The sequence below is a fragment of the Oculina patagonica genome, chromosome 12, assembly GCF_052425735.1.
Source record: "Oculina patagonica isolate OP01 chromosome 12, crgOcupat, whole genome shotgun sequence".
Taxonomy (NCBI): Eukaryota; Metazoa; Cnidaria; class Anthozoa; order Scleractinia; family Oculinidae; genus Oculina; species Oculina patagonica.
In genome coordinates this window covers 26,504,913-26,519,774 of record NC_135769.1, presented here as the reverse complement: position 1 = coordinate 26,519,774, position 14,862 = coordinate 26,504,913, and the positions used below count along the sequence as shown (strand labels likewise).

General features: G+C 41.0%; 1 protein-coding gene across 1 annotated transcript in view; it reads left to right on the top strand.

The window, feature by feature from the left end:
• Positions 1-14,862, top strand: part of LOC144633880 (structural maintenance of chromosomes flexible hinge domain-containing protein 1-like) — a 30,042-nt gene that overhangs the window by 9,537 nt on the left and 5,643 nt on the right. The window contains exons 8-22 of the mRNA XM_078492787.1: positions 975-1,097; positions 2,560-2,760; positions 3,077-3,280; positions 3,784-3,920; positions 4,947-5,199; positions 6,351-6,578; positions 7,423-7,534; positions 7,941-8,288; positions 9,001-9,360; positions 10,306-10,892; positions 11,578-11,713; positions 12,201-12,378; positions 13,012-13,175; positions 13,886-14,208; positions 14,588-14,698. Of these exons, the coding sequence (XP_078348913.1) occupies positions 975-1,097; positions 2,560-2,760; positions 3,077-3,280; positions 3,784-3,920; positions 4,947-5,199; positions 6,351-6,578; positions 7,423-7,534; positions 7,941-8,288; positions 9,001-9,360; positions 10,306-10,892; positions 11,578-11,713; positions 12,201-12,378; positions 13,012-13,175; positions 13,886-14,208; positions 14,588-14,698 (3,465 nt within the window). The remainder of the gene's footprint in view (positions 1-974; positions 1,098-2,559; positions 2,761-3,076; positions 3,281-3,783; positions 3,921-4,946; positions 5,200-6,350; positions 6,579-7,422; positions 7,535-7,940; positions 8,289-9,000; positions 9,361-10,305; positions 10,893-11,577; positions 11,714-12,200; positions 12,379-13,011; positions 13,176-13,885; positions 14,209-14,587; positions 14,699-14,862) is intronic.

The window sequence follows — 14,862 nt, the reverse complement described above, 5'->3', positions numbered from 1 at the left end:
TCAAAGAGCTCAGCCTGAAGTTTGGCGGGAAAATTTTAATAGTCGAAACTCCTTGTTTTTTGTATTTTTTGGTGCTCTGTTTGAGAACAATGGAGCTGCACAAACAGGCATTTTGACAAACAAATGCCACTACGAAGAAACAAGGAGTTTCGAGTATTTAAATTTTCCCGCCAAACTTCAGGCTGAGCTCTTTGACGTCACGCATACATTACCCGCTCCAAGATGGCGGCGTTCAGTTGTCGAGTTTTGGGAAAGATTTCACAGGGTTATAGCGCACGTTGGAGGCTGAAATTTTGGTGAATAACATATCTTTGTACAAACTTTTTATTGGCGTAAAGAAAATAAAGGGCCATTCTGGAGTGAACTTCTCCTTTAAGCTGTGATCTGTGGCAGGTTTAACCCCCAGCAATTCACCGGTACCCATTTAATACAGCTGGGTGGAGGGAAGCTCTATGAGAGTTAAGTATTAGTGCCAAAGAACAAAGCATAATGGCTCTAGTTAGGGCTTAAACACAGACAACTTTGCTTGTTGTGTTCAAATTTCAATTTCACCTGAGTAGTTTGATGTTCAGAATTTATTGAACGTTCTGACTGAAAGGGACTATATCACGGGGGTTTCGCATTTTTTTCGTCTAAAATGTTCTGAAATAAGTGGTAGGCAACTTTACCCATGAAGAACGTTGTCTCTGAACATTTAACAGAAGATATAACCTTTATTTGTGGATAGAAATCAAATTTCGGCTATAAATATCCGAGCAATCTGCAGCCAAATTCGCTTTTAAACAGCTTAGTGCTCTAAAAAAGCAATTGTAAATAAAAATGGACCATTAGTTTTAGGTTTCCCACGACACAAATATACAAAATTTGGGCTGTTCAAAAATCTGTTAAAATCCGTGACATAGTCCATTTTAGACGCCTTTCATAAGTCGATGTGTGTTCTCTATTGAATAATGCCTTCTTATGTGTCTGTGCAGGAAAAGCTACAAGAGCGAGCAAAGGAGGGCAAGCCTGTTTTTGAGGACTACAGATGGATAAGAAATCCAAGTGACACCACCACATTGGAGCCAGGAGAGGAAGAGAGATGTCTGAAGGACATTGTGAGAATTACTTTTAATTATGAATTTATGCTCGAACAGGGAGGGGCCTCACTAACACATTCAATCCAGGAGGAGTCTTTTGCTAAAATGTTCAGATCCTTATCCCATCCTGGACCAAGTCTTTGGGGAATTCATTATAGTTTTCTTAGCAATCAGTATTACGAAAGATTTTTAACTAATCAAACAATTTGTTTTATAAAAAAATTGTCTTCTACTACGCCTTGAGAGGCAGTAATTTGCAAACTCGAAAATACATTTTGCGGATTGCCCCCACTATGAGCATAAGCTGGGGGGTGGGGTGGGGGGGGGGGGGAGAAGGGACAGGAAAGAGAGGGCTTGAATTTTCACAAATTCATTCTACTGGACAGGTACAGATGTAGTTGTACGTGTTGTTTGTGGCAAACTCTAAAAGGAATACCCAAAGAGTTTCCATTTCTTTTTGTTCAATCAGAAATACATTACAGTACATGCTCTTTTAGACGTGTCTACTACTATCTAACTGGAAATGAGGAGCAAACGACTTTGAGAAAGTCTAGTGCCATATTGTACATATATGGGTATCAACATTTGCCACAGTCTCAGTCAATTCTTGAAAGCCTCACAAAGCCCTTGGTAGTCTACGGCTACTGGGCTACTCAGAAATCTTATTCATGGACATAATTTTCAATCAGCACATTAAAGGGACTATGTCAAGGCCGAGTTTAGTCTATTTATCAAAAAAATAACTTCTATGGATGTCAGTGACAAAACCATAGCTTCGTTTCAAACAAACATGTCTCCCGGGCGTTATAATTGAAAGTTAACAAGCAAACAAGATTAATTTTGAAAACTGTTCAGCCTAACAGTTCTTCAAAACCCCATATCGCAATCCGTTTTAATCTTCTTTACTTTTTGTCATCCGTTCCTTCTTTTGTATTTGCTGTGTTGTCTTAATGTTCCTTCACTGTTTTAAGTGGTTATTGTTATATTTTACTCGATTTAATGGCCATTTTCTGATGTCTAAAGTTGGCTAAAATCCGTGACACAGTTCCTTTAAAGGGACTGTATCACAGATTTTAGCTAAATCTAGGCATGGGAAATGACCATCAAATTCGGTGAATTACAAAAATAACCTCTTAAAACAGTGAAGGAACATTCCAATAACAAACCAAATACAAGAGAAGGCGCAGATGGCCAAAAGTGACGAAGATTAAAACGGATTGTGATACGAGTTTTTTGAAAAATTTTGGTGGGTTGAACAGTTTTCAAAGTTAATCTTGTTTGCTTGTAACTTTAAATTATAACGCCCGGGAGACACATTTGGTTGCAATGAAGCTATGACTTTGTTATTTAGATCCAGAGAAGTAATTTCTTTGCAAACAACAGGTTTTATAGCGAGTATTTGGCAAAACTTAATAAAATAAACTTAACTCAGCCGTAACACAGTCCCTTTACCGAAAGCCAAACGTTCTGTTCTTAACAGATTGAAAGGGAGGCAGCATACCCACAGTTCACGATGATCATTATCACCGGTATCCGTGATATTCACGTTAATTCCATCCGGGAGGACGGAGGAAACAGCCTGGCCAGGAATCTTGCTCATGTCTACCACTTTTACCTGTTTGGTGACCGTGGCCGCTCGGGTAACATGAAGTTACCTTCCTTGGGGAACTCTAAAGTCCCTGTAAGTAGACTACAACTAAAATGAAAGAAATCTTGCAGCTATGAAGTAACTTAACGGAGATATGTCACAGTCTGCGTCACGTTCTTCTTCACTGGTTATGCTAATATACTTTATTATAGAAATATAAGGAAGCGTTTTAACAACGCAAACAAAATCTACGCGTTATAGAATTAACGCGAATTTTCGAAAACGTATGTTTACATGCATTTAATAAACGTGATTTTTCGTGCGGTGTACGTTCACATGCATATTTAAAATTAACGTGAAGTTTTCATCTTGAATTGATTTTGATAATTAGGTTTTTTTTTCTATTCAGGCGGAGTTAGGAAGAAGTTCTTTCCTAAAGGTGAACATCAGACTGGTGATAGACGATGGCAGAAATTCCAACCAGAAGACATTTTTTGATCTTCGTGAAATTGATGACGATCTGGAAAGTTTGTACCAGACAAGAGCGAAGGAATGGTTTCCGTTCTCGCTGACAATGAAGGTTCCTGGTTTGGATCCCCATCAAACTGTCCAGGTATTTTGCGATCGACTGCTACATGTAGAATAATACCACTGGTTTACGAAGCATCAGAACTCGAAGCAAATAACGTGCAGCCCGCGTCAAGCGCGGGAAAATGCAAGGTCACGATTAGGTTTGGCTTTGTTCCTGATTGGTTGAAACAAGAACATGTTTGCTCTGATTGGTTAAGCACGTTGCATGGGATTTTTAACCAATTACGCGAGGCCACGTTACCAAATTTGGCTTGGACTGACTCCATCTAAATTTCACAAAAAATCGTATGGCAACTTGGAATTCCTTTGAAGCATGCATTGATTTCTTTGTTTTTAGCTAAAGTTCATAAAGTTTTTATTTCATAAATTGAGGGAAGATCTCCTTCGTTTAGTTACATTTCTGACCTTAATACTTAATTACATGCAGCGATCCTTTAAAACAGCAAACGAAATTTTCGAGCTAATGAATACTCGATCTGTGGCACCCTCCCTATTACACTGACTGCATTACCCTGTATTTTTCAGGGGGTATTGATGTACTTTCCACACGAGGCGGGACACGAGACTCTTCCTAGGCCGGATGACCTTGAAGATGACGGACAAGAGCCTATATTTGAGTGTTTCTGGCAAGGCAGGCTGGCTCCTCTCTCTTATGTTCACAAGTAAGGCGCAATGACTTCCACATAATGCCGGCAAATCTAAAATAGTTAGCTCAGTCAAAACATAACTGAAAGAAATGTGTTCACAGTGGCAGATTAGCAGCCTGACCGAGTGTTTAGGGCGTCAGATTAATTTTTATATTTGTTTTAAGCCACATACGCGGGTGATTGAAGTTTGTGTAACAGAGGGATGGCAACGAGAACATTGCTAAACACAAATCCAGTGACCCTGTACATGTGACACAAATTGCTTCGGTTCGTAGCAATACTTGTTCTGTGCAAAACTATTTGCGTGAAATATAGACCAAATTCTTGGCTAGGGAAAACGCGAACTTGTCATGTTTTTGTTTGGAGTGGAATATTTATTTTCTTTGTCTGGATAATCACGACTGATGAGGTGCTTAAAGGGACTGTGTCACGGATTTTAGCCAGTTAGAAATTTAGACATGGGAAATGACCATCAAATTCGATGGACTATAAGAATAACCTCTTTAAACAGTGAAGGAACATTTAATAACACAGCAAATTTAAAAGAAGGTATGGATGGCCAAAAGTGACGAAGATTGAAACAGATTACGATATGGGTTTTTGAAATATTTTTGGCAGAACAGTTTTTAAATTAATCTCGTTTGCTTGTAACTTTACATTATAACGTGCGGAAGACATGTTTGGTTGCATTGAAGGTATGGTTTTGTCATTTTGATCCGTTGAAGCAATTTTTTGGCAAACATTAAGTCTCATAGCGAGTATTTGGCAAAACTTAATGAAATAAACTTAACTCAGCTGTGACTTAGTCCGTTTAAGTAACATAAAACTATTTCTTTAAGACTAAATTCGTGGTTTCTCCTTCATCTGGTAGTGATTATTTCTGAACATATTGTTTTTTTTTAGCGCATGTTAGACAACATAAATCAGTGTTTTGTACTATGTCTTGCAGAATTCATTACGTACAGTGAAACCTGCCGCACATACACAGTTTTTGGTTATGAGAGGTTTCTGCTCAATGATTTTTTTCCTGTTTTTTTACAGGATGGAATTTTGCACTTCCCCAGCACAACGATCCAAGAAGCAGAAAGATGTGGTGCCTGACAGTTGTTATCGCAGGCTCAAGGGAATCCTGTTCTTCAACAGACATACACCTGTCTCTAACAACAAGCTGAAAATCCTGCTGGACGAGAGAAAGGACTTGTCTAGCGCGCTAGAGGATGCATCAACTGAGAGAAGACTGCCACAAGAATTCAGGTCGTGGCTGGAAAAATGCCATCGAGAACTTGATAAAGAGGTGGGTCCGGAACTACCATCTCGGACAAAACCAGTTGAGACAAACGCATTTCACAGATATTTTGCGAATGTCTTGACTTGCAAGCTTGTTAATTCACCAGGCTTTGTTTTCATAACACAACAACATTGACAACATTAAAATTTTGGGAGGGGGGGGGGGGGTTTGACAAAATGAGCTGTAGTACCAAAATTGGTGAGAATTAGCAACGTGTCTCAACCGTTTTGTCCGAGATTGTAGTCACCAGACGATTGTTAAGCGTATCGTGACGACTTTATTTGGATAGCGTTTTTTCGGCTTTAGAAGGTGTTTTTGTTGTCTTAAAAAACGTTCTCTAACGGCTTTTGCCATAAAATGAAAACCAACCATATCACCGCTATTATCCCTTTTCATAACTTTTTATATTTGCATAACAATACGACGGAGCATAGAAGCAGATTTCATGCACAAGCTTAAAAACATCTTGATTTTCTTGAGCTTCATAAACTGTTTGAAATGTACAGCAATCACGAAGTTGGCAGCTGTATCCAAAAGTGCTTGGCTTCCTCGCATTATTGTGCAAGTAGCTGACAATTATTCTGCGTAATCGCGCGGAATATCGCGCGATACTTAGCCGACGAAGCGGTAAGCCGAGTTGGCTAAAATCAGACGATATTCCTCAAGATTGAGCAAAATAATTGTTAGTTATTTGCATTCAACACATTGTCAACGAAACACATTTAGGGGTCATAAATGGTGCACCAAAATTTTGAAGTGCTCGCAAAATTACGCTTCTAAACGTAATGCTCGCAAAATTTTAGTAAGTGCTCGTTTGCTCGTGCTCGCATATTTTTCCAAGTGCTCGCATGCTCGGTTTTTACGGAGGTAGCTTTTTGAAAAGTGCTCGTTGCTCGCAAGGCTAACTTTTGTCAGTGCTCGCGCTTGCAGTGCTCGGAAAGACCATTCGATACCCCTACATTTTGCAGCTAGAATAACTGTGGTTATGCACACGAATCAATCATATGCAGTACTTTATATACTGCGCGCGCGAGTCTTTTCCGCTTGGGATAAGAAGAGAAAAGCTAATAGCGGTAGTCACATTTTGAAAGTCAATCGAAAGATGCTGTCACTTATAAACCGCTCTTAAAGAAAGATTTTCTTGTCGTCTTTCGCAGGTAAGCTTCGACACTCCGCTACCAGCATCTCAACAGCCTACGAGGTCTGGTGATGTCTTACATAGCGTGTTACGCGTCACAACCAGCTCCGGAGTACAAGTCTACAAAGTTGGTGATATTGTCAAGCTTGACACCAAGCCCATCATCTATGGCAAGGTCATGCACTTTGTTAAAGTCAGCAAGAAAAATGACGTGGATAAGGTTGTTGTACAGCGACAGCCAGAGGAGGTTGGTAAACACGAGGCGAAAAGTGTTTTTTCTATCGTTTCTTTTTGGTGAAAACTCGTCCTTGCGATCCTTACTTGGGTTGTCACGCATTGCGTTATCTCTAGCATTGCGTGACGATTTGAGTAACGGCTGCGAGAAACAGTCACGGCCGCAACTGTCGAGCCCCAAATTGCTGCTTCTAGGATTCATTCGGATGTAATGAAGATTGAATTCTGCACAGAGAAATGCACACAGGCCTTACAACGTTGGTTGCTTAGACAGCCAAAAAGCAAAGTTAGTCTTGGAGGGAAGAAGCTTGTTAAGAATAAATCAATTAAACGAAAAGATTGCAGTCAAGGATGGACATCAGTATTATAAATCTAAAATTATTTGGTTTACACTGACTTGTCTGACACTAATAAACGTTGTTTCTAACGTTTAAAAAAGTCATTGTCAGACAGAAGTTTTAGATTTATAATATTAAGTCAACTGTCTTTGGAAACAGCACTGTCTTCTAAACTCAAAACAAACGGAATCAGACCCATGACGGTGGTTTAGATATGCAATAATTATAATAGATTTTTACGACTTTCTTTCCTGATTTCTCCGTAGTTTTTGTTTCCACTGATAAGATATATCAAACAAAAGAGAGTGTTTCATCACATTTCCAAACACCTCGAAGTTCGTCAAAAATACTCCGCTGCGCGTCGTATTTTCAACTCTCTTCTCTGTGTTTGGAAATGTGATGAAACACTCTCGTGTTTGATGTATTATGTCGCGTTTCGTAGCTGTTTTCCCCTTGGAAATATGGCAAAAGCATTCACAAACTCGTTTTTGTTTTAACTAACGATTGTTTATTCCACAGGTTTATTTGTCTCAAGTAGAAGAGAAACCTATTTCCAGAATATTAGAAACTCCTGATCAGAACACTCTGAAGAGGGTATTCAGCCAGGAAAAACAAATGCTTCCCAAAACAGGTAATTCGCTTTTGTGTTTCACTCAGCTTATCTTTTCACCAGGAAGAAAATGATTTTTTGGTCTACAAATTACAACTTGAGTCACGCAATGCTTCACCCCGCGACCGAGGAACCACACATTGCGTTACGCCGCGTTACACAATTGCTTTTTCCAGTGAAGCGTGGTGTGACGAGCCAAAAAACTTCTGCGAAGGAGACTACAGTCAACTCTCGTTATAGCGGACAAGCTCGGGGCGTCATTTACTCAGTTATAGCGAGAGTCCGTATTAGCGGGAGTCATTTCCAGTCAAACCTCTTTCGCCGGGGATCTGGATTTTGTCCGTAATAGCGAGTGTCCGCAAAAGCGGGTGTCCGCAAGGCGAGAGTTAAACTGTAATCACAAACTGGTTTTCATCTTGTTTCACAGTGAAAGTGTACAAGGACAACTTGACCAACGAAATCACATCCAAAACAGTACTGCAGTGGTTGGCGGGCGAAACACAGAAGGATTTCACTGGCTTCTGGGTGAAAATCTTCAACGGTGAACGTCCTCCCAAACAGCTTGTCGCCTTACATAACAAGAAGCTCTGCATTCGTCAAGTGATAGAGGGACCGGAGAACATGGCACCCATTCAAAATGACCAGCCCCATGATGGAGAGAAGTTCGGCTTCAAACCTTTTTGGTTGTCTTTGGCGGGGACGTATGTTCTCAAGTACGTTGCGATGCTAGGGGATAGAGAAATGGCTTCCACACAGTTTGAAATCGTTGTCAAAGGTTAGTCAGTACGTAATTCAGTAGTAGCCACATACGAACAAACGAGGGTGACTTGGTGGACTATTAAATGGTTAGTGTCTTGAACTCAAGGGGTTCGTGGTCCGCCCTGGGCGATCAAATTCTGTTGTGTTCTTAGTTAAGCAACATTTATTAACTTTACTCTTGAGTAGGGATGGAGCAGTGGTGAGAGCGCTCTCCAGTACTGTCACCGGTATGGCCCAGGTAATATTCGGGGCAGGTGCCACTGCCATATGTGGGTTGAGTTTGTTGTTGGTTCTCGCCTCGCTCCGAGGGTTCTTCTTGTGGTTTTCCTCCCTCTCAACCAACATTCCAAATTCCAATTCCATCTGAATAGAGGACCCGCATGAAACCAGCTAGTGCTGATGTGGCTTCCTCTCTAAATAAAGTTTAATTTGTTTAAGGGCACAAGGGCAACCGGACAAAAATGCTGGTGGAAGAGTAGGAGGAGGAGGAGGAGGAGGGGGAGAAGGAGCGAGCGAGGGAGGGGAGGGGTCAACTGCTATGGACTAGCATCCCATCCAGGGGGAGTTGCAATACTCCTAGCCACTTCATGCTAAACCGGAAATAAGCGCCGGTCTCTTGAGGTATTAGGTTCTGGCAACACTTATTTTATTACGTATAACACGAACATTCAACCCGCCAAACAAAAGTAACTTAAAAACCTGTTCTTCTTTTGTCCCCTTCTTCACAGCCAACGTTGCTTCCTATTTCTCTCTTACCGAGCCTTCACAAAAAGAGACTCCTCAGCTTACTCTCGGGGAGCCCGGCCTCAAGTTTAAGCTCTTGTTCAAAGACAGCAAAGAAAACGCTGCGACAATGTTCAGTACTGGAGAATTCGTCAAATTGACAGTCACATGCCCAAATTTGGACGTGCAGGGCGTCAAGGACAAGTATAAGCCGAACAGCGACGGAGTGGTCGAGGTCAGCGGTATCACCCTCAGTCCCAATGGTTCGGGCAAGGTGCATTATGGGCGTGATCAGACCGTGCGAGTTGACGTCACTGGAATTGATTATAATAATTATGTGACGTTTCCGGTGAGAATTAAGGCAGGTGAGTACAGCGGAAGTAGGAGATTTTGTTTTTTTTTCTCTGTAACGAAAGCAAGTGGGTGATTTTTGAGTACAGAATACATAAGTGAACTTAACTGCTAGGCTAGCAATACATTTGAAAACAAGTCAGTCTGTAGTAAATAATAAAGATGGTTATCACCGAGCTTGAAATTTACCATCTTTATTATTCACTACACACTTGATGATTTCGAAATTGCTGATCCTAGCAGTATGCAGGACGTGTGTCACATATCAACCTAGTCAATGGCCCATTTCACCACGTCGTCGCTCAGTTGGTAAGAGCGCCCAACCAGTATCTGGGAGGCCATGGGTTCGATTCCCGTCGGCGACTCAGAATTTTTCTTTGTCCCATGCTCGTGTCTTTGTTGAAAAAATTCATCTTCATTAAGACAGTCCATGTGAAAAATCCTTTATGGCATGATCATTAATAATTGGATTTAAGGATTATTGTTGATACGATTATTCGCTTCCTAAGCTTAAGTTTCTAAATGGCCTTAATTTGAGGATTATGTACCGGAAGGTACATTGTGAAAAAATAAGATAAGGAGATAGATAATTCTCTTGAAGTTCAGGTGTTTGTTTACTGTGATTTCACGGGCGCTAACTTCTTTTGAAGATGCTGGGGACACCGGTTGGGACAGCATGTTGTTTGATGTTAAACTGTATATAGTAAGCTCACTGTAACGTAAGCTCTATTGGTTTACCCGAGTGTGGGTTTGTATCAGACTTTGCGCTAAATTCCCCGCGTCTTTTGTCGTGTCTGACTGCAACAGACTGAAGAAGGAATGGCGCAAATTTTAAGTGAGTTCGCTCGAAGCAAAAGCTGCGACTAGACTTAGCGCATTTTTTGTCTATGGTTGTAGTCCTTGTACGTTAAATCACATTTAGAATGTTCTCAATTGCGTTAATTTTTTTTAATTATTAGGTCAACCACAAAGCGTAAAACTTCCCCAGTTCGAAACAACTGAAGTCCCTAACTACGAAGAATTCCAGGAGTTCGTCATTCAAGTCCTGGACCAGTGGAGTCAACCGTGTTCCGTTAGCGATCGAAGAACGAAGCTTCATGCAGAATGCGAGGCATTTGTCGGCGGCCCACATCTCGCCGGCATAGAGAACGGCCAAGGAAGGTTTAACCCGATTAAGGTGAAACTCCCGCCTGGTAAAGCTCCGTGCACTGTTAAAGTTAAAATATCTCTTGTTTCTGTGGACAGTAACCGGCGTAAACTCACAGTCAGCGAAGTGCTAAAGGAGTTGAAACAGTTCTCCATAAAAGTTCTTCCTAGCACTTTGCCGCACAAAGTGTTGATCTGCGAAGGAAACCAGAATGAGATAACGACGAATGGTGTGGATAAGAACTCAAAGGAAGGCAGAGATTGTTTAGAGCTGACGGCTCCCGCTGGCTCCATTGTAAAAGGCTTGTTCTTGAAGGTGTTTGACGAGAGCGGAAAGCTACTGGATGACGAGGACTTCAAGTCAGCTGAGCCTAAAGTGACCACAAGTTGGAGCGGAGAGGTAAGGCAAACGTACAGTTTGTGAACCGTATTAGCTATGCCATGGATAGCGTGTGTTGAAAAATTTACCTTATTCTTACTAAGTTTAGCGAGTACTAATTTTCGCGATTTCAAAATAATCGCGAAATTTAATACGCGCGAAAAAAAAAAAAACATTGCGCGAAATTTAAACACGCGAAATTAATACTGTATTTTGTATCAAAGCAATAAGAATTTTAAATATTTGGAACTACAACTATCCTTCCTTGAAAATGTCTTTCCGTTTTGTTTTCGACTAGCACCCTTCCTCTGATTACCGTTTTCTTTAGCTTGTAAATCGGCCAAAACCTCTTTAGTGCAGTCACCAAAGTTTCCGTTTGCAGGCTCCTTGTAGTTACATTGAACCAGACCTTTGTATATTTCCAGTTGCTTGCTCACCACGAGTCTCTCGTAGCTCAGTTGGTTAGAGTGCCCAACCGGTATCTGGGAGGCCATGTATGGGTTCGATTCCCGTCGGGGACTAAGAATTTTTCTTTGTCACATGCTCGTGTCATTGTTGAAAAATTCATCTTCATTACTTATCACCGAGCTTAAAAAAATTTCCATCTTTATTATTTACTTTCGACAAGTTCCTCGAATGTTGCAGTTGACAAATAACGCGTTGTCTTGCTATAGTATATTTTGATTATATGTATTGCTCTCTCAAGGTACCAGTCAGAAGTCTGCCCTATCTGCCTGACTGCCCTGTGGCTAATCTCGCCGCCAGCACGTTCGTAGGAAATGTGGAGTGCGTATGTAACGATGTTAAGTGTCACTCAACAATCAGGATTAAACCTATTGCAGGTATGTTGACTAGACAAGCACAAAAAATAATGTGGTCATCAGAGTAATAGTAGGTAAAGTCTGTGTCCGAGCCAAGTGGCCCATACAGCCGGAACTTATCCCGGTTACCGTCGCATTAAGCGACGAGTAATGGCGCTATAGTGTTTTTCGTAATTATTTCTACGCTGAAATCTTCAAATGTATTTTGTCAACGACAGTGACTTACAAATGACTGTCGTAGAGCTAATCACAAATTATCGCGGAGCAAATTCTTACTCCGCAAAAAGCGAAATAAACAAATCAGAATTCGAAGTTAAAGAATGAAGCGCGGGAAAACGCGTAACCTCAACCGGCCGCGTTGACAAACGCGGGAAAACCTGTATCCTGCAGCAAAAAGGAAAAGTCCTTTTAACATAGCATATATTATTATATGCTTTTTTTAGGAGTGGTGTTTAACCCGGGTATTTAATTAAATAAAAAAACCTGTGCTGTCTTATTTTACCAACAGGTGAACCCCAGAAGTGGCTATTTTCTAGTGAAGCAGGTTCTGTGGAAATTGAATGCGACAGCAAGAAACAGCTGAGCCAGAAGCTAAAGATAAAAGTGTTGGACAAGCTTGGAAATCCCGCGGAGTGTCCCGCGGGTGTAGAGCCTTTGGTATCACTTGAACATTCGCCATCCAAGAGGTACGATATCTGGTGGTTGAGGTGATACGATGATTTCTCCAGTAGGAGTTGGGGGGTCATCGCAAATAGTTGAGTTGCTGTGGAAACGTAGTGCAGTAATGGCTGAGGGCCTTGACGTATCTCAACGTATGCTTTAAGCAAGTTTGCTTTCGTTATGTGCTATTATATCTTTTTGTTATCCTCAAGTTATGAGGAGCAAAATACGATAAGCATTTTATTTTAGCCTCTAAATTTCCGGGGAATTTGGAGGGGGTGCGGGGAGCGGAAGGGGGGGGGGGCACGTGGGGGGCTTCCTGCTGCTTCTTTGGTTCAGGGTTTGGATGGTTTTTGTTGTCCAAACATTGTACAGTATGTGATCCAAAGAAAAAGAAAGTGATTTGAACCTTGTTTGAGTTTTACGCCTTGCGGAGTGGAAGTTATATAGGCAAGACACCACCTGTTAACTGAGGTGGAGCCCCCGGGTGGGGTGCGGTGGGAAGGTTTCAAAAGGAGATCCACTTTTTCTGGGGCATAAAAAATCCTGTCCGCGCACGAGTGTTCAGATGCGGATGCCACTTTATTTTACTTACATATAAAGTTTTAGGAGCGTTCTCTTCCTCTGATCAGTAAGTGAATCATTTGTATCCTTTTCAGTGGCAGTACAGCGGTTTTTATTGGCAATTTAATCTGTAAAGGAACGGAGTTTGTGTTCAACAACGAGGCGACAATTTCCGGCAACCCTGGTGTAATAACCATGTGCGTGTACGACAAGGACGGTAAATTCGCCAGAGACACTCAGAGAATCAGTCTAAAACCCGGTGAGTGGGTGTTGTGTGTTGAATTGTGTTCAGAAGCTGAGCGAGAGACCATGATCTCGATACTATTATTCTTCTGCAGAGTTCTTTTAACGCTGAATGAATTGAATTGAAATCAGGGCAACATTCCTCGGCACTTAACCAGTTCCACAAATTTTTGCTTTTTCCAGTTTCAAATTGAAATATAATTATATTTGAAATTATTACCACAAGGAGTTAGGGCCTTCCGGATTTCGCCTTGCATTATTGCGTGACAACCGTGACGGGTTTGTTTTTGTATCACGTATATTTAAACCGCTGAAAAGCTGTCTTCGAGTGGTTAGGCCACGCCATCTTATCCTAATCGTGTTGAGTAAATGAATGGTGAATTCTCTTTTCTTTTTTTTTCTCCATTATTTTAAAAGTAGGAAGAAAACACTTGCCATATTACAATATGCCTTTGCGAGTTGATGTCGTTGGTAATGGACGGTTTCACATAGACTTGATTCTCTTCTATTTTACGTTATTATAGGAAATGAACGATACATGTGATAAACGCGAGTTTCAAAAATTCGCGTTAATTTTATTTATTTAAACACTAAAATTAAATGCATCTAAACAGAACTTTTCGTAAATTCGCGTTAATTTTGTTCGCGTTGTTAAAATGCTTCATTATATTCCTATAATACTTAATTTTAGTTCGTGAAGTGAGTTGTATCCCATTTTTTTTTCAGGTGCCCCGCATCACATTGAGTTGAAAAGCCAGGCATTTGATGATTCCTCGCAGAAGCACGAGCACACAGCCAAACTATTCTCCAACTGCTTCCTGAACGCTCCGATCCAAGCTTTTGTCTGCGATAGGTCTGGGAACAAGACAACTCTCAGGACAACGCTCAACCTGTCCTGGATCCCATCCTCGTGCGGAATACTGCTGACCAAGAAGACTGCGAGAGGAGAGGCGACGTTTGAAGCGAACACAATGAAATGTGGTAGCCGGGCTGGAGATCAGCAACAAGTTAAAATTAGGGTGTTCAGTTCAGAGCACAAAACTTTAGCGGTGAGTTTCTGTACGCATTTTTTTTTTCGAATTACGCCACTTCTCCACCGCTATAAATTGACAATTTAATAATTGAAAGATAAAGCGATGCTAGTTTCAAGCCATTATTTCCAATGTTTGGAATATGCCACGCTAGCACTTTCAATGAAAAAACTCTCATAGGAACACGCCAAAAATAACCTCGAAAATGGCCTTCTCCATGATCTTCGGCTTTCCAACCTAGTAATTCTGCATATCTGTTTAGCTAAGTATCTTCAGCACCATTCATTCTTCTTCCTTCTGTTAAAAAGTCATTTTTGTCCCGTTTGAGCCCATTTTGTATTGGCAAGAGTACATTAAAGATTGTTGTTGTTGTTGTTATTCCTTTATTTTCTTGCAGGCCGCTACCGTGACAGCTACTTTGGAAAAGAGTAACAGAGTTAAAGCTGTAGTGGTACAAATAGCCGCTGACCAGGCACCTGTGGCCACGGGCGGCTACCCACTATTGAAGGTACATTCTTTTATCATAATCACTGCATTCTTTTGAAAAATCCCTTATTTTTAGAGGCTTAACCGTTTAAAATGATCACGAGTCGACTCCCCAAACGTTTATTTACCAACTACGCAAAAGCGCGTTTAACTGACACAGTACTTATCATAGGTTTTCGTGGGTTG